This window comes from Leopardus geoffroyi, chromosome A2 (genome assembly GCF_018350155.1).
Source record: "Leopardus geoffroyi isolate Oge1 chromosome A2, O.geoffroyi_Oge1_pat1.0, whole genome shotgun sequence".
Lineage (NCBI taxonomy): Eukaryota > Metazoa > Chordata > Mammalia > Carnivora > Felidae > Leopardus > Leopardus geoffroyi.
The window spans coordinates 21,498,903-21,525,998 of NC_059331.1; the positions used below are offsets into that span (position 1 = coordinate 21,498,903).

General features: G+C 38.5%; 1 protein-coding gene across 13 annotated transcripts in view; it reads right to left on the reverse strand.

Annotated features, from left to right (window-relative positions):
- Window positions 1-27,096, reverse strand: part of SFMBT1 (Scm like with four mbt domains 1) — a 131,548-nt gene that overhangs the window by 29,117 nt on the left and 75,335 nt on the right. For all 13 annotated transcript variants that reach the window (XM_045493162.1, XM_045493172.1, XM_045493160.1 and 10 more), the window contains 4 exons: window positions 22,313-22,407; window positions 11,453-11,693; window positions 2,761-2,849; window positions 398-644 (listed from right to left, as the gene is read on the reverse strand). In XM_045493162.1, the coding sequence (XP_045349118.1) occupies window positions 398-644; window positions 2,761-2,849; window positions 11,453-11,693; window positions 22,313-22,407 (672 nt within the window). The remainder of the gene's footprint in view (window positions 1-397; window positions 645-2,760; window positions 2,850-11,452; window positions 11,694-22,312; window positions 22,408-27,096) is intronic.

Here is a 27,096-nt window from a genome sequence, read left to right on the forward strand (position 1 = left end):
ACAGTCACTCCTGTTTTGATCTCACTGTTACTTCTTTTAATCACTTTAATCCACTTTGAACCAAGACCTAGACTACTCCTATATGTATCTAAATGCTACCTAGAGAATTTTTCTTCAATTTTGGTAAGGGGTCAGTAGGAGCTGAGGCAGGAGTCCATGAGTACATCAATATGCGTGGCAAGTTACTAATAAACCAAAAAAACAAAACAAAACAAAAAAAAACAAAAAACAAAAAATAGGCACTCAACTGCATACACATTTTTTTTGAAATATCTCTATTACACAAAGGCTTTTGTAATATATAGAGTAATGCATTTTTCAGTCTTATCAACATTAATAAAAACATACTATGACCATAATGTAACAGTTAAAGTTAAAAAGTCCTATTACACTTCACCTAATGGGGGCTGAAGCTCATATCCCTGTTGAGCAGCCCAACCAACATGATGAAGAAATGGATCCAAGTAATACAACCAAAAGTCAAAACTGTCAGAACTTTCCAGTCCTTCATAGCGCAGCTTCAGCCTTCCTCCGATGTTCTCTACTACCGTAACGATCCAAGTGCTCAACAAGTCCCGGAAAGCTTGACACTCTAGCCTGGAGCCCGGAGCAATGAGATCTAAAGGGTTCCTCCCATTACGGAGCTGTAGGTACAAGATGTAAAATGATTAAGAGAAGTTAACACAGTATTCTAGAAAGTCAAGTTTTAAATTATCTCAGATTAGCCTTTATATTTTTATCCACTCAAAGTCATGTCACTGAATGGCCTAATATCATACAAGTCTCTACAGTATTATTTCTAGATGATATGAAAATGTTTATCTTATAGAAAATCTTACTTACAATGCAATGAAACTATTCTAAAATCTCTATCTCTAAGACTATGGTATATAGTCTCATCGAATAAGAATTTTTAAAATATCGTCGTTACTGAGTCTTATTACTAAGTCTTACTTAGCACTTAGTCTTACTCTGACGCTGGGTTTTCTGCACCCAAGTCAGTATCTACCTGTGTCTGTCTATCTTATATTTTTTGAACAATGGGAGCACTGTATACTCTTTTTTAATTTGTGTTTGTTACTGAATACACCACAGCTTTCTTTCTATTATAGTACATATAAATCCTCTTCATTGTGTTAGACCATTTTATTGATATTCTGTTATAAGTGAGCAGTATTTTACCCACTTATCTACCGATGGCATTTCAGTTGTTTCTGATTTTTCACTCATTTCACAACAATGTTCCTATGAACACAGTGTTTTGATTATGCTGATGGAAAGAAAAAGCTTAATCATCACTCTCTAGAAATACATTAAAAGCTACAATAAAGAATAGAAAAGAATGCTGATTCCATTATCACTTAGTCATTTCTTAATACTCAAACTTACTTTTTTCCCCTAATAAGAACTGCTCTGTGACGCTGCTCACATATTCATATGTATGCAAAAGAACATACGAACAAATGGAGGAACACATTCACAGCTAAGTATTAGAAGGTCAGAATCATGGTCGATGTAGAGCTGGGCACCTATTAATTCATTGTTCATGATTTCATTCAATCATTAGAATTTTACTGTTTACTTAGTATGTGCCAGGCTCTGGCTAAGCATAATGAAATGAGTCTGAGTATAAAATATAAAGGTCAGCCGGGAGAGTATTTACCAATCGAGTTTTAAAGGGGGAATGTGAATGGATCACAGAATTAGACATAAGAGTCAAACCTATGAAACACTTAGGAGGAAACATAGGAGTAAATCTTTGTGACCTTGCATTAAACAAAGCCTTCTTAGGTATGACACCAAAAGCATAAGCAACAGCAACAAAACAGATAAATTGGGCTACATCAAAATAAACTTTTGTGCTATAAACAATATCGTCAAGCAAGTGAAAAGACGATCCACAAAACATCTGGAAATATATCTGGTCTGGATTTGTTATCAGATACAAGGAGCTCTTACAATTCTGTAATAAAAAAAAAACAAACCCAATTTAAAAACAGGCAAAGACATTTCCTCCAAAAAGATATACAAATGGCCAACAGTATAGAAAAAGATGCTCAACATCATTAGTCATTAGGAAAATGCGCGTCCAAAATTGGATACCCCTTCACACTCAGTAGCATAGCTATAACCAAAAGAGAGTAAGTAGTGTCGGCAAAGATGTAGAGAAACTGGAACATTCATACATTGCATTTCACATATGCCACAAAGCATGTAAGTGGTAGGACAGAAAGCGACAAAATATAATTTAGAAATGTCATAACCAATAAACTGATTTCACAAAGACAAGAAACCTGTATTATATTCACTAACAAGCTCAAAAGCTACCCTACTTTAAAAGGACTGTTGAAAGAAGGTAGGTGGTAAGGATACGATAGGTCCAGGGTCTTCTGAGTGAAAGAAAAGGGGGTCTCAATCCACCTGGGGTGGGAGTTACAAATTCCTAAAGTAGAATCAACACCTGCTCAGTTACAGAGAGCCCAAAAAGGCCACATTTTCCAACTTCATAAAAGAATCTGGAAAGCTAGATTTTTATGTGTCAGCAATTTGGAATATTTTAGGGCACTAAGTAAGGCACCAGTTGGCAACTTCTGAGGATACGTTTAAACCCAGCAATACCCTCTGTCTACGTCTGTAGTAATGATGCTTATTTGCTTTAGAGTGCTAAACAAGCAACCAATTTTAAGATTCCTTGGACAAGAAATATCACTGAAGATGAAAAGAGTTTTCCACACTGGTTCTGCAAGCAGTAATACTCACGCCCTCTAGCAGAGGAACAGGAGGGCTACACGCTCCCACCAGGGTCTGCCGCAGAAACTCATCCCAATCAGACACTTTGTCTCTGATGCCTAGATGAGGGAATAAATGAGTGATTACTCATAATGTCAGCTACAGAACACACAGAAACAAAACCTAATACAGAGAAGTTAAACCAGTGAAAATGGTTTAGAGGTGCATTTGTACTTTCAATATCTAAGTCCAACATGTTACTTCTTTCAGAGCTTAAAAAAATCCCCAGCTAGATAAAGCTCCTTCCTAATTAGTTTAATAAAAGGGATGCACAAAAGAGAATACAGTAACAGCGGCCTAATTTTATCCAAAAGCTAACTACTTTATTTTTTTTATTTATTTTGAGAGAGAGAGAGAGAGAGAGAGAGAGAGAGAGAGCGTGCACATGTGAGAGACCGTGGGAGAGGGGCAACGAGAGAGAGGGAAAGAGAATCCCAAGCAGGCTCCGCACTCTGAGCACAGAGTCTGACGCAGAGCTCGAACACACAAATTGTGAGATTGTGACCTGAGCCAAAATCAAGAGTCAGACGCTTAACCGACTGAGCCACTCAGGTGCCCCACTACTTTATTTTTTATCATGGGAATTCTCAAATATATATAGAAGTAGAGAAAATAGTATAATGAATCTCCATGTACCTTAGCTTCAACAACTGTCACTTCATGGTCAACTCTTCCATCCAGACCAGGAGTTGTTAGCAAACAACAACCTTTGGGCTAACTTTGGTCCACTGTCTATTTTTGTAAATAAGGTTTTATTGGAACACATCCATGCACATTTGTTTACACACTGTTTGTGGCTGCTTTCACACCACAAAGGTAGTGTTAGGTATCTGTTACAAGGATCACATGGCCTGTAAAACCTAAAATATTTACTGTCTGGTCCTTCACAGATGTTCTGCCAACCAACCACAGATTATTTAGAACCCAATTCCTGATATAACTGTATCATATAGTATCATGTAATTTCATCCAATATAATCTCAGTGGTTTTTGTTTTTGTTTTTTGTAGACGCCGAGCATGAGCTGGGAAGAGGGGCAGAGGGAGAGAGAGAGAAAGAAAATCTTAAACAGGCTCCACACTTAGCCCAGAGCCCGATGCAGGGCTCCATCCCATGATCCTGGGATCATGACCTGAACTAAAATCAAGAGTCAGATGCTCAGGGTGCTTGGGTGGCTCAATCATGTAAGCGTCCAACTCTTGATGTTTGCTCAGATCACGATTTTATGGTAGTGGAATCGAGCCCCCGTGCTGGCTCTGCTCTGGGTGTGGAGCCTGCTTGGAATTCTGTCTCTGCCCCTTCCCCGCTCTCTCTCACATGCACACACACACGCGCGCTCTCTCTTTCTCTCAAAATAAATAAACAAAAACGGTCGGATGCTCAACCAACTGAGCTACCCAGGCGCCCCTCAGTATGTATTTCTAAAAAAATAACTTTTTATGTAAGCACAATATGACGCCTTTAAAAATTAATAATTCTTTAATATCAAATATCTAGTCCATGTTTAAATGCCCCCAAATGTCTCACAGTTTTTTCCAATTTGCTTGATCAAATCAGGATCCCAATGAGATGTACACACTGCAAATGGTTGATTTATTGCTTAAGTCTCTTTTAAGGTGTGTGTTCCCTCTCCCCTCCATCTCCCCATTCTCTTTCTAGCAGCATATTTGTTGAAAAACAGCCTTTTGTCTGTTTAGCATTTTTCTGAGTCTGCTGTTACTGGTAGCCTCCATGCGGGAGGTAACCGGTTGTTCCAATGACCTCTGTATTCTGTATAAATCAGTGTTTACAGCTACAGGCTTGATCAAATTCAGATTTGAGTCTTTTGAGGGGGAGTCAAGAACAGCTCAAAAGCGGAGTCGTAATCTTCCACCACTTCCATCAGGAAGCAGACTCAGTCTGGTTGTCTCTCCTTTTATGGTGTTAGCAGCTTTTAATGGTCACTACACAGATACACGATTCGTTAGGGCTAAAAGTGGTGATTTTCCCATCATCCCTTTTTTGTTTACTAACCAAAAATATTCTATGAAGAAAAATTTCTCTTCTTCAACTACTTCATTACCTTGCGTTATAGTTCACAGGGAAAAAAAGCAGGATATGTGTTTGATTCTCTATCTTTCCCTGTATTTACCAGCTTTCAAAATCGTCAGTGGCATCCCCATCATCCTCCAAAGGCGATCAAGGAGAGTTCTGTTTAAAAGTCACACTAGGAAATTATAGATTAAAGCACATCCGATATGCTTCAGGTCATCGCAGCTGTTCTCCTGATGCTCACACTGTCCTGTCTTTAACCAGAAGAGGGAGTCTCTTTTGATATGACCCTAATAAACAGGCACTGACATCTTTCTCACTTTTGGTATGAACGGTGTCCCAGGCTCAGCTGGCACCTTTCCTGCCCCGGTACAAGAACCAGCTCCTTCTCCAAGGAGCTCGAATTTGTTTGGGTGAAAATGGTATTCAGAGATCATACTTAGGGTGCGGAGTGCTCGTTTTTAAAAAAATATTCTTTATACTAAGTTTGTGTTTCTAGTTTTTTTCAGTATCTAGAACGAAGAAAGATCCTTTTTTAAAGACATAAATCAGATTAGGAGTTCATATGGACACTGCCAATACAAATTCATGAAGACATTGTTTCCACTTCATATACCTAAGCTCTGTCTCCTTTCTATCCTGCTGAAAACCCTAGTTCTTAATTATACATTTCATAATGACTTTATTCCACAACACCCAAATATTATTTCAAAATAGTATCAACTTTGCGACCAACAATGATTACTAAAAACAGCTTACTTTTGTTGTTGTTGTTACGCTATACCCCTATTAGAGATGTACCTTTACTTTAAATTACTGTATTTGAAAGCCAACGAAATAGTTGTCTGAGAGGTCACTTCACAACCTCCATACACAGTTACATTTCTCTGCTGCTTTTGTTTTTGTGGGTTTTTTTTGTTTGTTTAAAAATTTCTTTAGAATGTTTTATAGTTCTATAAAATACCTACATAATTCAAAAGTCAAATCTACAAAATAGACACATTCAGAAAATCTAGCTTCTATCCCTTTCCCCACTTCATTCCATTCCCTTGTTTCCCCACAGGTAACTTTTTAAAATGATTTATCCTTTTATTTAAAAAAAATGAACTTCACATATACATATTCATATGTTCTCCCCTTCCTTCATTTCTTACACATTTTCTCTTTCCATAAAATAAGACATCCTGGAGAATGCTCCTGCCTGTATGCAGATGGTCCCCATTTCTTTTTACCAGGCACTGCAGCTTTTTTCATTATAAAGTATCCTTTTGTCTCCTGTAATGCTTTCTAATCTGCATTCTACCTTTGTGAAATACCAAGAATGACACTTCTACTTTCTTTTTTATTTGATTTATCTTTGTCCATCCTTGTATTTTAACCCTTTCAGAATCTTTCCATTTATGTATATCTCCTATAAACAGCACAAAAGTAGGCTTTGCCTTGTGGACCAACCTGAACTTTTTTTTTACTTTTAGAAGAGTAAGCCCATTGACATTTATGGATATTATCAATAGGTATGGCTTCAATTCTGTCATATTGTTAAATATCATATAGATTATTGGTGTGTGTGTGTGTGTGTGTGTATGTATGTATAGTCTTTCACTGTTATCGATTTTATTTGAACATATACTTTTTCTTTTTTTCTTTTTAAAATTTTATATTTTGGCATTTAGAAAGGTTTGCATTTTTATTCTCCTGGTTCCCTTTATACTAATACCTTTATATAACACTTTAGTTCTATTTTTGGACTATTTTCTATTCTTTGATAAACAGCAGTAACATTAGCCAAAACTTCTTTTTTCTCTTCTTCCTCACCATCTCATTTCAGGCAATAGCCTTTTATTCTCAATTAACATTTAAAAGGTAATTAGCTGGGGCGCCTGGGTGGCGCAGTCGGTTAAGCGTCCGACTTCAGCCAGGTCACGATCTCGCGGTCCGTGAGTTCGAGCCCCGCGTCGGGCTCTGGGCTGATGGCTCAGAGCCTGGAGCCTGTTTCCGATTCTGTGTCTCCCTCTCTCTCTGCCCCTCCCCCGTTCATGCTCTGTCTCTCTCTGTCCCAAAAATAAATAAACGTTGAAAAAAAAAATTAAAAAAAAAAGGTAATTAGCTAAAAAAATAAAAGGCAATTAAATTACTCTGCAATAAAGCTGGTTTTTAAAAAAAGAAAAAAAGGCAGTGAGTGAGCTTTACCACTACGCACATGCCCTCCCTACTCTGCTGTCCCACATTTTTATAGTGACACTGTATCTACATTGTCAGAGTATGTAGCTATTATATATTACACTGTCTCCTTGATACCCTTCATTTAGTTCCAAGTTCTATAGCTACATATATATTTAATGTTTCATTAACAGTTCTTATGCTGATGCTTCTTCATTCATTGGGTTTTCTAAAGTTCAGTCTCCAGTGGATGTCTTAGGAAGGGCTCAAAGGAACCTGAATCTTCATATCTTCATAGAAGTATGCATATGGCCTTTACACCTAAAGTTCAGTGTGACGAGATGTAAAACTCTTGTCTCATAGATTCTTTTACTGAATTTCTTAACTATGTTACCCTACTATTTTTTATCAAAAAACTCAATTGTCAAGGGGCATCTGGGTGGCTCAGTTGGTTAAGCGCCTGACTTCACCCAGGTCATGATCTCGCAGTTCATGGGTTCAAGCCCCGCATCAGACTCTGTGCTGGCAGCTCAGAGCCTGGACCCTGCTTTGGATTCTGTGTCTCCCTTTCTCTGCCCCTCACCCACTCACGCGCGCTCTCTCTCTCTCTCTCTCAAAAATAAACATTAAAAAAAGTTAAAAAAAAAAAAAAAAGAAAAGCACTATTGTCAATTAGTCTGTTGACAATCTTGTTTTCCTTCCTTTTTAAGAAATTTAGACTTTTTGCCTAGGATTATTTTTTACTTTGAAGTCCAAGTGTCATTAGAACACATCTTGATGTAGCTGTTCTCACTGGATTTTCCCCTGTACATAGTGAGTCCTTTCTAGATGTATTTCAAGTCCTATTTTATTTCAGTAAGGTTTTCTTGAATTATAGTTTATAGTATTTTATTGCTTCTCTGTTGCCGTTTTCTTTAGGGACTTTACCCCGTCTTTTTTCTTTTCTCATATCTTTTTTATTTTGCGATTTTTCTTCCTTTTCATCTGCTATTTCTCTTCAGATTATTATCCATGGTAAATTTGCTCCTGTGTTCATTTTAACTTAGTCTTCATTTCTAATATATGTTTTTATATTTCTAGTTCTTGCCTAACTTTTACTTTTTCTCTTTTCAAATCTTCCTTTTCTCCAATCATCTCATTTCTGAATTTTTATAAATTTTATTTATACTTTTTCTCACTGCTTCTATCATTGTTACTACCTTCTCTTAGCTTGTTTTGAAATGTTTTTATGTGACACAGTGTTTATCTCTTTTGTGGTTATGCTTCTCCAGAAGTATTTTATTCCATCCTTCTCTCTCATTATAATAACCTTGTATTCAACTAAAATCATGTAAATGAGATGAATTTTCCTAGACTCAAGATGAGATGGTAGGCTAGGTAGCTTCATGTCTCTAGAGCTTCCTTATGTTTTTTTTTTTTTCCCCACAAAACACTTAAAAATATGGCAGATAGAAGCCCACAGAACCCCAAGAACCCTAACACCTAAATATTCATTTCAAAAATTTTTTTAATGTTTATTTATTTTTGAAAGAGAAACAGCATGAGTGGGGGAGGAGCAAAGAGACAGGGAGACAGAATCCAAAGCAGGCTCCAGGCTCTGAGCTGTCAGCAGAGAGCCTGATGCGGGGCTCGAACTCACCAACTGCAAGATCATAACCTGAGCCAAAGTCAGATGCTTAAATGACTGAGCCACCCAGGCACCCCCTAAATATTCATTTCAAAATACCATTATTCACCAAAAGAAACCAGGACTTCTTGGAGAAATGACTGATTTCAGTGCTGAGACAGAGAAAAGCTTCTTTTTTTTTTTTTTTTTTTTTTTCAACGTTTATTTTATTTTTGGGACAGAGAGAGACAGAGCATGAACGGGGGAGGGTCAGCGAGAGAGGGAGACACAGAATCGGAAACAGGCTCCAGGCTCTGAGCCATCAGCCCAGAGCCTGACGCGGGGCTCGAACTCACGGACCGCGAGATCGTGACCTGGCTGAAGTCGGACGCTTAACCGACTGCGCCACCCAGGCGCCCCGACAGAGAAAAGCTTCTTGAACTAAAACATAAATTACTCAAAGAATGATGGGAACATAACAAAGGACACATTAGTGGCAGCTTAAAGGGGTGCCCACTTGCCAAATCTAGGACAATGTGAGCATCAAGATAAATAATGACAGTAAAGGAACATAACCCATTGAGTAAAGTAAGAATCATGAGTCTACACTGACATACATGTGTACGTAAATACACATACACATATATAAGTATATGTATGTAAGTGGAGGAAAAGAAAAGCTCTTTCTATTGCAGAAAGCCAATTATGAAATGTAGACAGAATTAGAAAATACTATTTGGTAATATTAGAGTAATAATTGTTTCAGATAAAAATGATCAATCAATGCTAAAAATAGCGGGTAACAGTTTGAAGAGCAATGAGATATTTATATCACCTCAAAGTATCTTCCTACAAGATACTTATTAATTAAAAGCTGTACAAGTAATTTTATGGTGGAAAAACCTGACATACATCAAATTAGTCAAGTGATGAAAGTTACTGTATCACCAGCTATAGAACAAACCAACAACAGGTGTCTCATCCTAATAATGACTGATGCCCTAAAGGACACAGAGTCACTTCTGCAGTTTTCCTACCAAAAGTGCATAATCTGAGTCTAAGGAAACATCAGACAAACCCAAACTGTGGTACAGTCCAAAAGACTAACTGGCCTGTACTCTTCAAAAACATTAACACCAAGAAAGACAAAGAAAGGTTAAGAAAAGTAAAAAGACGTGACAATCAAATACAATGTGTGATCCTGGACTGAATCCTGGACTAGGAAAAGAAACAAGGGATAATCAACATTATTGGGAAAATTGTCCCATAACTTTCAAAAATGTCAAAGTCACAAAAAACAAAGTCTGAGAAATATCCAGATTAAAGGAATCTTATGAGACATGACACCTGAATACAATACATGATCTGGGATTTCCTTTTACTATCAAAACATTATGTGTAAAAACTGAGTAAGATCTACAAATTATAGTATTAAATCAAAGTTAATTTCTTTATTTTGTTATTTTACTGTGCCAATGGATGTCCTTGTTTTTTCTTAAATTTTTTTGTTAGATGATACAATCTTTTTAATTTATTTATTATTATTATTTTTTTTTATTTTAGAAAGAGAGTGCATGCCAAGTGGGAGAGGGGCAGAGGAGGAGAGAAAGAAAATTTCAAACAGACTCCATGCCCAATGCAGAGCCGGAGGCAGGGCTCGATCCCACAATCCTGGGATTTCCTAAGCCGAAATTGAGAGTTGGACACTCAACCGACTGAGCCACCCAGACGCCCCGTCCTTATTTTTGTAAGAACATTAAAGTAAGAGTAAAAGGGCATCATGTCTGTAACTGACTTTCAAATGGTTCATTAAAAAATCATGCATGTGTGTGTATGAGAGTGAGAGGGAAGGAGGGAGAAGGAAGGACAACATAAGTTTGGTAAAATGTCAACATTTAGGGAAACCTGGCAAAAAATCTCTAAGAATTTTCTATACTATTTTTGCAACTTTTCTGTAAATCTGAAATTATATCAAAATAAGTAAAGAAAAACATATAAGCTCTGGTATTTTCTTGAAGCATGAAGCCTTTCTTCCCTTTCTCCACCTTTACATGACCCTCTGTCCTGCTTAATTTGGATTCTACTCCCAGTAAGGCTCTTTCCTGGAGAGGAACTTCAGTTCCTCATTTTAAGTTAAGTTAAGACTCATTTTAAGAGTTCATAGGTCCCAGATACAACCTAGGGCTGAGAAGAGAGAGGACAATAAACTCAGAAGATATCGAGCATCAATAGCATAGCAATCTGGCCCAACGTACTTAAAGACAAACAGACCTACAAGTCCCAAACTCAGAGAGCCTCACGGTCTTACAAGATGATAAGCAACTGATGCTCCCAATGAGTACCATAAAAACCCAAGGCTTTATGAAGCCCAGAAAATAATTTTTAAAAATAGGGAAATGTGCATTATTCCTTACAAATATTTTCATTCAAAATGCTAACCCACTCTCTGCCCCTCCCCCGTTCATGCTCTGTCTCTCTCTGTCCCAAAAATAAATAAACGTTGAAAAAAAAAAAAAAATTAAAAAAAAAAAAAAAGGGGGCGCCTGGGTGGCGCAGTCGGTTAAGCGTCCGACTTCAGCCAGGTCACGATCTCGCAGTCCGTGAGTTCGAGCCCCACGTCGGGCTCTGGGCTGATGGCTCAGAGCCTGGAGCCCGTTTCCGATTCTGTGTCTCCCTCTCTCTCTGCCCCTCCCCCGTTCATGCTCTGTCTCTCTCTGTCCCAAAAATAAATAAACGTTGAAAAAAAAAAAAATTCAAAATGCTAACCCAAAAAAGTTAGAGAAAGCTATGTGCGTGGAGAATGAAAACCTCAAGGGTGTAGCCACGGCCATACCATATCATGTCTTGATAACATGTATTTTATTACCTTCTGGGGCTTCAAGGGTCTTCTTGTTCTGCTTACACCACCCAATGGGGTAGAGGCCGGTCTTCCTGATGTCACACCAGAAGTCCGCCCTCCGGTCCTCGCCATAGCCATCGTAGCGGAGCAGCAGCAACTGCTCACAGGTGGTGATGATGGTGGCAACCCAGTAGGTTTCAGGGTCTGTTTTCACAGCCACCTCCAGCTTCATCCCAGGAGCAAAGCCATTTTGCAAGCGTGTGTCCACCTGAACAGGGAAATTTTATTAACCACCAAATAAGTATCTCAAATGAGTATTTCTTTTGCCATTCTTTTCTTTTAAGTTTATTTATTTCGAGGGTGGGGAGGGGCAGAGAGAGGGAGATAGAGAAAGAATCCTAAGCAGGCTTCTCACGGACAGCATGGATCCAGATGCGGGGCTCAATCCCACAAACTGTGAGATCATGACCTGAGCCAAAATCGAGTTGGCCGCTTAACCCAACTGAGCTAACCCAGGCGCCCCTCCAATAGCCTTTTTTAAGACTTACGATTCTGAAGCACTAAACGCAATAAAACCTTCTCAAGGGAAACCTGAGAAATTCCAATGCTACCTCACAGGAGTGATCCAAACAAAACAAGGAACAGCAATGCTGCTCTGTTCTAGCCGACTCCAAAGGAATTTTAATAGAACTCAATATTTTCACAAAAGCAGTCTACTATGATTGCAGAAAATGTTTTGTATTAAGTACATAAATCACTAAATGTTCACTATTTTAATAGTCTTCAACACATTATGTTTTCAAGAGTGATTTCTAGATCATTCCAAAAAGATTTATGATACTAGAAAAGGAGAAAGACAAAATAAGCTACAATGATAATAAATTAGTATAACATGTACCATATGTAGAGACCCATACCTCCCAGTTTCCCTCAGTCAGTCTATGTTTATACCTGTTTCCCTTGAATGATAATTAACAGCGGCCCGTTTCTCTCTCAAAGTGTCCTGATTTAAATGATAAATTATATGATCACAAAGGCATGGGTGAGCAATTCTGGAACTACTTCATGTGTATACTAAGATTAAAGTATGTACATATATTGTGAGAAGTGAGAGCCAGGTTTCTCACTGTGGGACAAAGAAGTACAAACAAGGAAAGGGGAGAATAGAATGAAACTCGTGTTGGACTGGAATCAGCAGTATCAGAACGAGGTCACAATGACAGAAAATAGTACAGATGTGTATGTATGTGTGTGCAAATACATCTCCTACCTCTGTGAACTGACAGGGACTGGAAGTAATGATACTCATTAGCAATAAGCAAATTCAGTGCACAAATTTTGATTTATAAATGCCATCCTCCAATGAAAAGAACAAGGGCTCCATGGAGAAATAAGTGATACCAATTTGGGGGTACAGAAAACATAGGAAGAGCCTGGAATATCTTGTGATACCAGAAAGTAAAGAAATTCTTCAAAAATGATGAGGGCATTTGTAAAGGACATGGGAGCCAACCAGAAGGATCCCCCAATGGTCACATCAGGAATAATTTGAGCAATAAAGTAAATAATCAGACTAATGGATTATAACCCATAGATTTAAATAATATCCATGAGTCCATAGTGTAAAAAATAATTAACAGAGAAGACGGGATAGATCCTTAGAAGACCAATTAATATAGAAAAAAATGATAGAAATAGAAAATCACCATTAGAAAAACACAGAAATAAACACTGCAGGCAAGAATCATGCATCAGTGCAAAAATGACTATGATATTCACAGAATCTCAAAGGTTCTCCTATAAGATTCTTACCAATTATAAAGGGGAAAACAGTAACATCACAGTGAAGAACTACGGCAGACACCACCTTAACTAACTGATCAAAGTTAACATTACCAGTTCTAAAACATCAAAATCATACACCCTTGATGTCATACAACGAGAAAAGCACAGTATCGTTCTATGAAATTCTTCCCAAATCTGCATAAGCTCAAGCTAACCATGAATTACCCAAATTGAGGAATATTCCACAAGATAACTGACACATTATACGCTCTTCAAAATGTCTAGGCCATGAGAGACAAAGAAGGAACGAGGAACTCTTAAGCACCGGAGGAGACTATGAAGACCTGACAAATAAATGCAACCCAGCAATCACAAACACTGAGCAGTTGAGAGGAGTCCTGGAAAGACAGCCAGGGAGGGAAAGTCCTACGTCCTGTACAAAACCCCCTGCCCTTCCCATCAACTGCCCTGTTGTACTCCTCACTGTATTAGAATTATGCAGTATGAATGTTGTCCTGTGTGTGCTTTTCTCCAGCCCAACACTGCTTATAGATTAGCTCATGTTACATTTAACAGTCTATTTCTTTTCACCCCTGTATAGTATTCCATTATACAAATATGCCACAAACAGTAGGCACTGTGAGAAGTTTGCAGCTTTGTAAGACTATAAACAGAATATCTTTGTATCTCTGGGGCAAACATACATGGAATGCTATAACAGATATGGTCAAACCATCTCCAAAGTGGCTGCACCAGTTTACTTTCCCAGTAGTATAAAAAAATCCTTTTGCTGCAACACTCTAGGCAAAGTTTGTGTATTTTCAGTCCTTTTCATTTTAACCATTTTGGAAAGTGTGTTATGTATCTCATTGTGATTTTATTTTATTTTTTAATGTTTATTTATCCATTTTGAGAGAGAGAGTGAGAGAGCAGGGAGAGAGGAGAGAGAATCCTAAGCAGGCTCCTTGCTGTCAGCGCAGGGCCCAACCCAGGGCTCAATCTCACCAATTGTGAGACCAGGATCTGAGCCAATGGAGCTACCTGTGCACCCCTCTCACTGTGATTTTAATTTGGACTTTTTCGTTATTAATGAAGATGGAAACGTTGATATTTTTTAGCCATTTACTTTTCTTCTTTTGGGAAATGGCTAAGATTCTTGCCTATTTTTGGTCAAGTCTGCATTTTGGATATCAGTTCTTTGTCAGTTACTTGTGTTGCAAACATTACCTCAATTTCTTTATGGTTCTGATTGATGAACAGAAGTTCTTAATTTTAATGTACTCTGATTTATCAATGTTTTTTCTTTAAAAAGTTAGCGTTTTCTGTATTTTTAAACAAAATTTCCCTATCCTTAGAAGTCATAAAGATGTATTTTCCATAAGCGTTTCATATTTAGAACTAATATCCACTTTGAATTATTCTCCATGTATGGTATTAGGTAGGAGTCAGGTTTTATTTGTTTGAAGATGCATACACAATTGACCTTTCCTCACCACTGGAAACTGCCACCTTTGTCATAGGTCAAGTGTCCCCACAAAAGTGGATCTGCTTCTGATTTTTTGTTTTTCCTTTGAGTCGTACTGCAGTGCTATAATTCAGTTCACTACCTAGTACAGCAAGTCTTCTTGTTTTGTCTTATTCCTTAGCTGCATCTGGTTATCCTGGCTCCTTTGCATTTCCACATGAACTTTAGAATCAGACCGTCAATTCCTATCTGAATTTTCTTTTGGTATTTGACATGGTTGCAGTAAATCTATAGATCTACTATAGATTTATTAATTATTGGGAGAACTGTCATCTTTACAATAGTGAGTCTTCCATTACATAAACAAGGCATATTCCTTTATTTTAACTTACATCAATAATGGTTTGAAGTTACTTTGCAAATTTTTGTTACATTTATTAGTCATTTGATGTGTTTATGGTATTGTAAATTACATCTTTCAGTCCCACTTTTCTTTGTTGCTAGTATACAGAAATATAATAATTTTTCATGCTACCCTGTATCTAATAATCTTATTAAAGTTACTCCTTAATCCTATATCTGTAAATTATTTTATTCATCTGTATATAATGACATTTTTCCTTTCTTCCTAATCCTTATACATTTTAGTTGTTTTGCTTACCTTACTGTATTAGCCAGAACATCCAATACACTAGCAAACAGAAGTCATGTTAGCCAACATTTTTATCTTGTTGCATATGTAAAACAAAGTATGCATCATATTACCATTAACAAAGTTTGCTGTAGATTTTTTATAGATATCCTTTAGCAAATTAAAGATTTCTTTAATTTTCTCATCTACAGTTTGCTAAGAGTTTTTGTCATGACTGGGTATGGAATTTTACCAATTATTTTTCTCTTTATATTGAGGTGATAATGTATTTTTTTCTCCTTTATTCTGCTACTATGGTGAATTATGCTCTTCAAAGGTATCTTCCTCACTTTCTCTCCTTTCTCCTGAGATTCCAATTGCACATGCACTAGACTTTTTTTATACTGTCCATAGCTCTTGGATGTTCTGGTCTGGTTTTTTCCCCACTTTTTTCCTCTTTGCATTTCAGTTTGGGAAATTTATATTGACTTATCTTCAAGTATACTCTTTCCTCATCTGTTTGAGGATGACCAATGAGCTTGTCAAAGGCATTTGACATCTCTTATTACCATGTTTTTCACTTCTATAATTTCCACTTCACTGTGTCTAATAGTGTCGATTGCTAAGTGTTTTGTTGTTTTTTTTTTTTACAGTTTATTTACTTATTTTCAGAGAGAGAGAGAGAGAGTGCACGACTAGCAGAGGGTAGAGAGAGAGGGAGAGAGAGAATCCCAAGCAGGCTCTGTGCTCTCAGTACAGAGTATGATGCAGGGCTCGGTCCCATGAACCATGAGATCCTGACCTGAGCTGAAATCAAGAGTCAGATGCTTAACTAACTGAGACACCCAGGCGCCCGATTTCCTTTTCTGTTCACACATGTTGTCCACCTATTCTGCTACAGCCTTTAAGCTATTACTCATAGTTATTTAAAATTCTCTGATAGTTCCAGTATCTGGGCCTTATGAGTCTGGTTCTGTGGAATGCTTTGTCTGTTGACAGTCTGCTGTTTTTCTCTTGGTTCTTCGTGTGTCCCATAATTTTTCACTGAAAGCCAGACATCCTGTACAGAATAACTGAGGTTGAGCAGACAGTATTTATGCCTGGCCATGGGGTTGTTTCTTTTTAGGCCTTAAATTTGAGGGAGAAGGTTAAATCAATGCAGTGAGGAGTGCAATTGGGTTTGGGTTTTGTTGTTTGGTTTTCACAGTACACCAGAGGCTCCAAACTACATTAGCATTTTCTACTGAGGGTTTAGGCTCATTTGCCAGAGAGCTTTCTCCCCTCAATGCTTGCTGCTCCACCCTGAGATTTAGGCCCTCTCTTTGTGACTACATCTCAAAGACCATCTATCTCCACACTCTTGCCCTCTCCTACAAACAGACCTCTGTTGCCCAACATTTTCTAACTTGGTCATTGAAGACAAGCAGGAAGGGACACTCTCTGAGATTCAGCCTCAGTCTCAGGTTCTGTGTCCTGGGTGTTGGGAGTGCAAACTTCTCAGTGATCTTACTCCTCTCCCAACTGTAGGGGACCTTTAATGCTCTAGCATGTATTCCTACCCCTCTCCAGGACAGACGGCTTTTATTTCTTCTGTTCTTTCCCCAGGCTGCAAAGAATCTTCACCTGCACCCGGGGGGGTGGGGGGGTGGGGGGGTGGGAGGCAGTTAAAAGGTTTGCATTCCTTCCCCTAGAAGCTTAAAGCTTTTGTTCCAGAAGATTCAGGTAAAGCTTAGTGTCTTTCCCATAGTTTGTGCTGTTTCCTTCACCAGATATGAGGAAAACTGTTTTACTATCTTAGAATTGTCATCCTTGCAAATGTGGTTTACTTCTAATTTCTTCTTCAGCCCCATCTTCCCCACCTCCTTCATTCCAAATTGGGTACTATAAAACTTGCCAGTGGCTCACAAGTCCTGGAAATCTGAGTTCCAGCAGCTTTGGCTGTGATCAGCTAGCCACAGGCACTCCTTTTCGGCATCTTCCTATACCTGTGCTTGGTTTTTACCGCACGTGGCAGTCTTTCACCATATACTGATTCAAGCTTACAAATATTTTCTACATTTGATGATCAGAGAGTATACATCTATTTTTCATTCTCCTTGTTGCTTTGACATTCAAAGAGGAGAGGTGGAACCTGTTTCTTTAAAATGACATTTTTGGGGGTGCTTGGGTGGCTCAGTTGGTTAAGTGTCTAACTTTGGCTCAGGTCATAACATTTGAGCCCCGTGTCAGGCTCTGTGCTGACAGCTCGGAGCCTGGAGCCTGCTCCGGATTCTGTGTCTCCCTCTCACTCTGCCTCTCCCCTGCTCGCACTCTGTCTCTCTCTCTCTCAAAAATAAACATGAATGAATGAATGAATGAATGAATGACTTTTTTAGGGCCACCTGGGTGCCTCAGTCCATTAAGCATGTGACTTTGGCTCAGGTCATGATCTCACGGTCGAGCCCTGCATCAGGTTCTGCACTGATGGTACAGAGCCTGCTTGGGATTCTCTGTCTCTCCCTCTGTCTCTCTGCCCCTTCCCCATTTGCTCTCTTTCTCTCAAAATAAATGAATAAACTTTTTTAAAAATGTTAAAATGACATTGTTTAGATCCAGAATTTTGCTCAGGAAATTTATCCCCCATTTTCATTTTAGTATAAATAAATAATAAGTATGTATAAATACCTATCAGATTAGTAATAACATTAAAAACAATAACTCAAAGGTATTACATGATCATGAATAAACTTCCCTTGTTAAAAAAAATACCGAAAGCAATTATAAAAGATTAGTCAATGTAATATAAAATGAAATCCTTACTTAAAATATGTAGTTCTCACTACTTCAATTTAAGAAAGGCATAAGTGAACTAAAAAATAGGGCAACTATTATGACTGAGTTTTTACACAAACTGAAAATAGCAAGACTCTTTGGCATATACAACACCTACAATACAGTTTAACCTCACAAAATCAGACAATCCTCAGTGAGCATTTGTGTCTTCCTAAATCCTAGAACAAAGGAACTATGCCCTGCTGAACACTGCTATGGACTAAACTGTGTGTCCCCCCAAATTCATATGTTCAAATCCTAACTCCCAATGTGACTGTATTTTAAGACAGCACCCTGTTGAGGATTTTTGCAACCATGTTCATCAGGGAAATTGGTCTTAGTTCTCCTTTTTAGTGGGGTCTCTGTCTGGTTTTGGAATCAAGGTAATGTTGGCTTCATAGAAAGAGTTTGGAAGTTTTCCTTCCATTTCTATTTTTTGGAACAGCTTGAAGAGAATAGGTGTTAACTCCTTCTTAAATGTTTGGTAGAATTCCCCTGGAAAGCCATCTGGCCCTGGACTCTTGTTTTTTGGCAGATTTTTGATTACTAATTCGATTTCCTTACTGGTTATGGTCGATTTCCTTACTGTTCAAATTTTCTATTTCTTCCTGTTTCAGTTTTGGTAGTGTATATGTTTCTAGGAATTTGTTCATTTCTTCCAGACTGCCCACTTTATTGGCATATAATTGCTCATAATATTCTCTTATTACTGTTTTTATTTCTGCTGTGTTGGTTGTGATCTCTCCTCTTTCATTCTTGATTTTATTTGCTTGGGTCCTTTCCTTTTTCTTTTTGATCAAACTGGCTAGTGGTTCATCAATTTTGTTAATTCTTTCAAAGAACTAGCTTTTGGTTTCATTAATCTGTTCTACTGTTTTTTTGATTTCGATAGCATTAATTTCTGCTCTAATCTTTATTATTTCCTGTCTTCTGCTGGTTTTGGGTTTTATTTGCTGTTCTTTTTCCAGCTCCTTAGGGCATAAGGTTAGGTTGTGTATCTGAGATCTTTCTTCCTTCTTTAGGAAGGCCTGGATTGCTATGTACTTTCCTCTTATGACTGCCTTTGCTGCATCCCAGAGGTTTTGGGTTGTGGTGTTATCATTTTCACTGATCCTGAAAAAGAAAACCAAAGCAGGAGGCATCACAATCCCCGACTTCAAGCTATACTACAAAGCTGTAATCATCAAGACAGTATGGTACTGGCACAAAAACAGACACTCAGATCAATGGAACAGAATAGAGAACCCAGAAATGGAACCCACAAAGGTATGGCCAACTAATCTTTGACAAAGCAGGAAAGAACATCCAATGGAAAAAAGACAGTCTGTTCAGCAAGTGGTGCTGGGAAAACTGGACAGGAACATGAAGAAAAATGAACCTGGACCACCTTCTTACACCATACACAAAAATAAACTCAAAATGGATGAAAGACCTCAATGTAAGACAGGAAGCCATCAAAATCCTCGAGGAGAAAGCAGGCAAAAACCTCTTTGATCTTGGCTGCAGCAACCTCTTACTCAACACGTCTCCACAGGCAAGGGAAACAAAAGCAAAAATGACCTATTGGGACCTCATAAAAATAAAAAGCTTCTGCACAGCGAAGGAAACAATCAGCAAAACTAAAAGGCAACCAACAGAATGGGAGAAGACATTTGCAAATGACATATCAGATAAAGGGTTAGTATCCAAAATCTATAAAGAACTTATCAAACTCAACACCCCCAAAAAAATAATCCAGCGAAGAAATGGGCAAAAGACATGAATAGACACTTCTCCAAAGAAGACATCCAGATGGCCAAACGGACACATGAAAAAATGCTCCACATCACTCATCATCAGGGAAATACAAATCAAAACCTTACACCTGTCAGAATGGCTAACATTAACAACTCAGGCAACAACAGATGTTGGCGAGGATGCAGAGAAAGAGGATCTCTTTTGCATTGTTGGTGGCAATGCAAGCTGGTACAGCCACTCTAGAAAACAGTATGGAAGTTCCTCAAAAAACTAAAAATAGAACTACCCTACGACCACTACTAGGTATTTACCCACAGGATATAGGTGTGCTATTTCGAAGGGACACATACACCCCCATGTTTATAGCAGCACTATCAACAATAGCCAAAGTATGGAAAGAGCCCAAATGTTCATCGATGGATGAATGGATAAAGAAGAGGTGGTGTATGTGTGTGTGTATACACACACACACACACACACACACACACACACACACACACACAATGGAGTATTACTCGGCAATCAAAAAGAATGAAATCTTGCCATTTGCAACTATGTGAATGGAACTGGAGGGTATTATGCTGAGTGAAATTAGAGAAAGACAAAAATCATATGACTTCACTCATCTGAGGACTTTAAGAGACAAAACAGATGAACATAAGGGAAGGGAAACAAAACTAATATAAAAACAGGGAGGGGTACCAAACATAAGAGACTCATAAATATGGAGAACAAACTGAGGGTTGCTGGAGGGGTTGTGGGAGGGGGGATGGGCTAAATGGGTAAGGGGCACTAAGGAATCTACTCCTGAAATCATTGTTGCACTATATGCTAACTAATTTGGATGTAAATTTAAGAAATAAATAAATAAAACAAGAAAAAAAAAAAAAAAAAAAAAGACAGCACCCTTATGGAGGTAGTCTTTTCCTGCTTTCTCCTCTAGGGTTTTGATGGTTTCCGGTCTCACATTCAGGTCCTTTATCCATTTTGAGTTTATTTTTGTGAATGGTGTGAGAAAGTGGTCTAGTTTCAATCTTCTGCATGTTGCTGTCCAGTTCTCCCAGCACCATTTGTTAAAGAGACTGTCTTTTTTCCATTGGATGTTCTTTCCTGCTTTGTCAAAGATTAGTTGGCCATACGTTTGTGGGTCTAGTTCTGGGGTTTCTATTCTATTCCATTGGTCTATGTGTCTGTTTTTGTGCCAATACCATGCTGTCTTGATGATTACAGCTTTGTAGTAGAGGCTAAAGTCTGGGATTGTGATGCCTCCTGTTTTGGTCTTCTTTTTCAAAACTACTTTGGCTATTCGGGGCCTTTTGTGGTTCCATATAAATTTTAGGTTTGCTTGTTCTAGTTTCGAGAAGAATGCTGGTGCAATTTTGATTGGGATTGCATTGAATGTGTAGATAGCTTTGGGTAGTATTGACATTTTGACAATATTTATTCTTCCAATCCATGAGCACCCTTATCGAGGTAGTAAAGGATAAATGAGGCCCTAAGAGTGGAGCCCTGATTCAAGGAGAGTCTGCTCTCTCACTCTCTGCCATGTGAGGACACAGTGATCAGGCTGTCAGCAAACCAGGAAGAGAGCCCTCACCAGAGCCTAACCCTGCTGGCAGCCTGATCTCAGACTTCTAGTCTCCAGAACTGTGAGATAATAAACTTCTGTTGTTCAAGCCACCCAGTCTATGGCAGCCTGAACAGACTAAGACAAACGTGAAATCAACAGATCAGTAATTCTGTGTTTTAAGAGGGAATGTAAGTGAAAAGGCTCAAAAACTAGGTCTAAATATAAATTATTAATAAAACTTGGACTGTTTTCTTCCATTCTAAAGGCATCATATAGGGCAAGTATGTGGTCAATGGATTAAGCATTAAATTGAGCCATTAAGACATAAAACTATACTGCCCCAGCCACGAATATAACCCACTGATGATATTACTTACGTTTCTGCTCAACGTGAGAGAAAGCAATGACATTACTGAACTTACTTTCAATGTGCAAACCAACAGTCATAACACACAGTGTAAGAAAATAAACCATTTTCTTCAACTTATGAGGGGTTTTGTTGACAAAAAAAAAAAAAGGAATACTCATGACGAGTGAAAAAGACAAGTGTTGCATTGAGTGATAGAAAATAAACAAAACCAAAAAAAGACTTTAAAGTATGTCCAGGGGCACCTGGCTGGTTTGGTCAGTAGAGCACTCTGATCAGTGTGACTCGTGATCTCAGAGTTGTCAGTTCGAGCCCCAAGTTGGATGCAGAGGTTACTTTAAAATAATAAAATAAAATATGTCCAGTTTTTAAAATGAGGGTGGCAAGAGGAGGAAAAAAGGAAAAAGCACCCAAATCCTTCCAAGTGTCCCAACTTAAAATAACTCTAAACCCTCTAATGATGGTACCGTGAGTCAAAGGAACAAGGTGCAGTCAGTAAAACAAATACATGTAGTGCTTACATGTTTAAAAGACCCGTAGGGTACTGCAGCGGACCCTGTCTCTTCCAGGTAATCTTCCCAGCTTAACTCCACTTCTTCCACACCAGATCCAGCATCTGGAATTAAAATCAGAACAAAAGAAAACTCAAGACTGTAAAAACATAAACTTAGTAACCCTAACTTACACAATTTACTTCACATCAAATTAACCGATTTGATTTTACACACAAAATAATCAGACATTCAGGTTTTTAAAAAATTTTTTTAATGTTTGTTTTTGAGAGACAGACACATAGAGTGCGAGCAGGGGAGGGGCAGAGAGAGAGGGAGACACAGAATCCCAAGCAGGCTCCAGGCTCTGACATGTCAGCACAGAGCCTGATGCGGGGCTCAAACTCACGAACTATGAGATCATGACCTGAGCTGGAGTCTGACGCTCAACCGACTGAGCCACCCAAGCACCCCTCACATGTTCATTGTAAATGGCAGGTTCCCTTTGTGTACTGATGATCAATGAATCTCAACAACATGGAAGAGTGACATGCTGTCTCCTGCTGGGCTCCATCAGGGAGGGATTCACCCAGATGGGCCATATAAAAGCTGGTGAGAGTATAACTATTATAATCACTTTGGACTATAATTTAGTATCTAATGCCAACTACCTGAGATACTTAATAGGCATTTTTTTTTAATTCTTTAAATGTTTATTTATATTTGAGAGAGAGAGAGAGAGAGAGAGAGAGAGAGACAGACAGACAGACAGACAATGCATGAGCAGGGGAGGGGCAGAGAGAGGCCAAGACAGAATCTGAAGCAGGCTCCGGGCTCCAAGCTGTCAGCACACAGTCTGACGTGGGGCTTGGCCTCAGGAGCTGTGAGATCATGACCTGAGCCAAAGTCGGACGCTCAACTGACTGAGCCACCCGGGTGCCTTAATAGGCATTTCAAACTTAAATTTTCAACCTGAATCCTCCTTAGTACTCTCCAATTGCATAAAAGATACCACCAGTCCATATTTTGGCTCAATCCAAAAATGTGGGGTTATCCTTTTTTTCCAACTTCTCTTTCACATCTACAGATACATCAAAATCATCAGAAAACTCTGTAGGTACCACCTTTAAAATACACTCCAAATCAAATCACTTCCCACCATTTCTATTGCTCTCTCTCTAGCCCAAGACCTAATCACTATATCCTTTCACCTTTTAATCACAATTACAACGAAATCTAAACTCTTTGGAAGACTGTGAAGGCCCAATCTGGTGTGAGCCCTGGCTACCTTCCCTGCCACTTCATCCCCAACCAGCCTCTTGTGTGCTCACTGCACTCAAGTGACCCTGGGATTCTTACTATTCTTCTCTAAACATGCTCTTTCCTCATTGATTTCCTCAAAGACCCCTTCCCCAGTGTCATTCACCGCTTCATTACATTCAAGCGTCTCCTCAAACGTCCTGTTACCAGAAAGGCCTCCCATCACTACTTCTCTAAAGCAGACACCCCAGACTGTGCTTCCATTATCTTACAGGCATTCAGAAGTACTTGCCAGTATGCCATACACCTTTGTATCCTCCCCATTAGAAAACAAACTCTACCAAGACAAGACTTCATTTTGGTCACTCCTGTATCTGTCACAGCAGACTCAATAAATTTTTGTTGAGTGAGCAAAGATTCAAATATTCCAAACTCCACTAATTCCAATTTACATAATAAACTCTCTAAGAGCAGGATTTTGTTTACTGACGTATCCTCACTGCCCAAAACAATGAGGGGCACTAGCAGGTTCACAACAGACAGCTGCTGAATGAGTACACCCTAGGGGAGTCCACGCATAGGAGGCAAGTACAAGGATGCTCACCACAGCACTGTCTGTGACAGCAACAGACAGAAGAAGAGATAAATTATGGCAATTCCACAATGGAGTAGTACTATATTGCAGCTGAAATGAACGAACCAGTATTGACACAGATAAATCTCAAAAAAAAAAAAAAAAACCCACATCAAATAAAAACAGCAAGTACAGAATGAAAAGCACAAGATACAGTTTAGGCTTCAAAGCAAACTTTGCAGTATAAATGTTTATAAATGCATGCATATTAATAAGAGTATAGAAACAAAGGTGGGAAGGATATACATCAACTACCTTTGGGAGATGGAGAGGAGAAAACAGGAAGAGAAGTACAAAAGAGGCTTAAACTCTATTAGGCTTTATTTCTTAAAAAAAAAAAAAAATGGGAAGACATGAAAACATGTTCAACATCATTAGGGAAGTGCAAATCAAAATCACAATGAGATACCACCTCATACCCACTAGAATGACTATTATCCCAAAAAAGCAGAAAGTAAGTGTTGCCAATGACGTGAGAAATTGGAACCTTTGTGCATTGCTGGTCTGCGGATGTAAAATGGTGCAGCCGCTGTGGAAAACTATACGGTGGTTCCTCAAACAATTAAAAATACAATCACCCTGTGACCTAGCCATTCCACTTCTGGATATATACCCCAAAGAACTGAAAGCAAGGACTCAAACAGATAGTTGTACACAAATGTTCATAGCGGTAATATTCACAACAGTCAAAAGGTGGAAGCAACTCGAGTGCCCATAAACGGATGAACAGATAAACAAAATGAGGTGTATACATACATACACTGGAGTATTATTCAGCCTTAAAAAGGAAGGACATCCTGGCACATATGACAACATGAATGAACCGGAGGACGTGACGCTGAATGAAGTAAGCCACTTGCAAAAGGACAGATACTGTATGATTCCACTTACATGCCAATAGCTAGAGTACTCAAATCCACAGAGACACAGACGAGAATGTAATTCCCAAGGACTGGGGGGAAAGGGAAATGGGAAGTTATCATCATGTAATAGGTACAGAGTTGCAGTCTGAGAAGATGAAAAAGTGCTGGATTGGGCGCCTGGGTGAGTTAGTTAAGTGTCCAACTCTGGATTTCGGCTCAGGTCATGATCTCACGGTTTGTGGGTTTGAGCCCTGCACTGGGCTCCACGCTGACAGTGCAGAGCCTGCTTGGGATTCTCTCTCCCACTCTCAGCTGCTCCCCTGCTCACATGCACACACACTCCCTCTTTCTCTCAAAATAAATAAATAAACTTAAAAAAAAGTGCTGGAGATCACTGCGGTGATGCACAACAGTGTGAATGGACTTCATGCCACTGAACTGTATACCTAAAAATGGTTCACAAGTAAACTTTGTGTTAAGGACATTTTATAACAATTTAAAAAATGGAAACAAATACTGGACAACGTTAACATTAATTCTTCACAGTAGGTACCACAGGTGTTTGTTATATTGTTTTCCACTCATTTTTATCAATGTGTGTTTGTTATATTGTTTTCCATGTTTGAAAATTTTCACCAGAAATTTAACAAGCCAACAAAGACTACATGGGCAGCATCCTGGAAAGTATGGGTCAGTAGAAACTCAATTTCCATTATTAAAACATAACAAGGCTGATGATTCATGGTCCTCAGCCAGGAACCTACTCCCTCAAACAGCGTGCTAATTTACAAAGAAAAAATAAACAACAAAAGGGGCAACCGGATGTCTCAGACGGCTGGGTGTCTGATTCCTGATTTCAGGTCAGGTTGTGATCTCATAGTTCCCGGGTTTGAGTCTAGTGCTGGGCTCTGCACTGAGCGCTCAGGGCCCACTTACGATTCTCTCTCTCCCTTGCCCAGCTCACGTTCTCTCTCCCAAGATAAATAAATAAACATTAAAAAAATAATGAAAAAATATTAAAAATAATGAATTAAAGAACTAAAACCTCTAATAATTAAAAACTACTGACAAGCCAAGAAGAAACAAACTAATAATCTGATCAAAAAATGAGCAAAATAGGGGAGCCTGGGTGGCTCAGTTGGCTAAGCAACCGACTCTTGATATCAGCTCAGGTCACGATCTCGCAGTTGTGGGATTGAGCACCCATCAGGATTGGCTGGGATTATCTCTCTCTGCCCCTCCCCTGCTTGTGTGCATGCACACACTGTCTCTCAAAATAAATAATTATTTTATTTATCTCAAAATAAATAATTTTTCTTTAAAAAAAAGAAAAATTAGCAAAATACATAAAAGAAATGCAAACAGTCCTTAAACATATGGAAAGATGTGTAAATTTACTCATTTTAAAAGATAAGCAAATTAAAACTACACTGAGGTATCAGATTGGAAAAAAATTCCAAAGTTTGACAACATACTCCTCTCTATAGTGAGGCTGTAGTTAAGCAGGTAAACCATAATGACACAACCCTAGTGAAAGAGAACTTGGCAATATCTAGCAAAATACATATGTATTTGCCTTTTGAGCCAACAATTCCACTTCTAGGAATCTATCCCAAAGAGAGATATGCTGGCAAAAATACAAAAAGACGTATGTGCAAAACTATTCATTGCAGCCCTATTTGTAATACCAAGACTGGGATCAACCCAAGTGTCCACCAGCAGGGAACTGGCTGAATTAAATATGGTAGATACATCTATATAGCTGGAAAAAGGAAGGAGAAAGATTACTACATACTGATGTGGGATAATCTCTAGTATAGAAGAGATATGAGTATCAATATATATGTATGTATACACATTCTTGTTTATAATTTTTAAATGAGTAATAAAGTAATAAAACCAGTTATGTATATGAAGAATAAAAAGGATGAATAGTATCAGAATGCCATCATATGTAACTATGTAGACATTTTTACAATTTAGAAACATATTTAAATCAAAAGAAAAAAATTCCAGGGGCACCTGGGTGGTTCAGTCAGTTAGGCTTTGGACTCTGG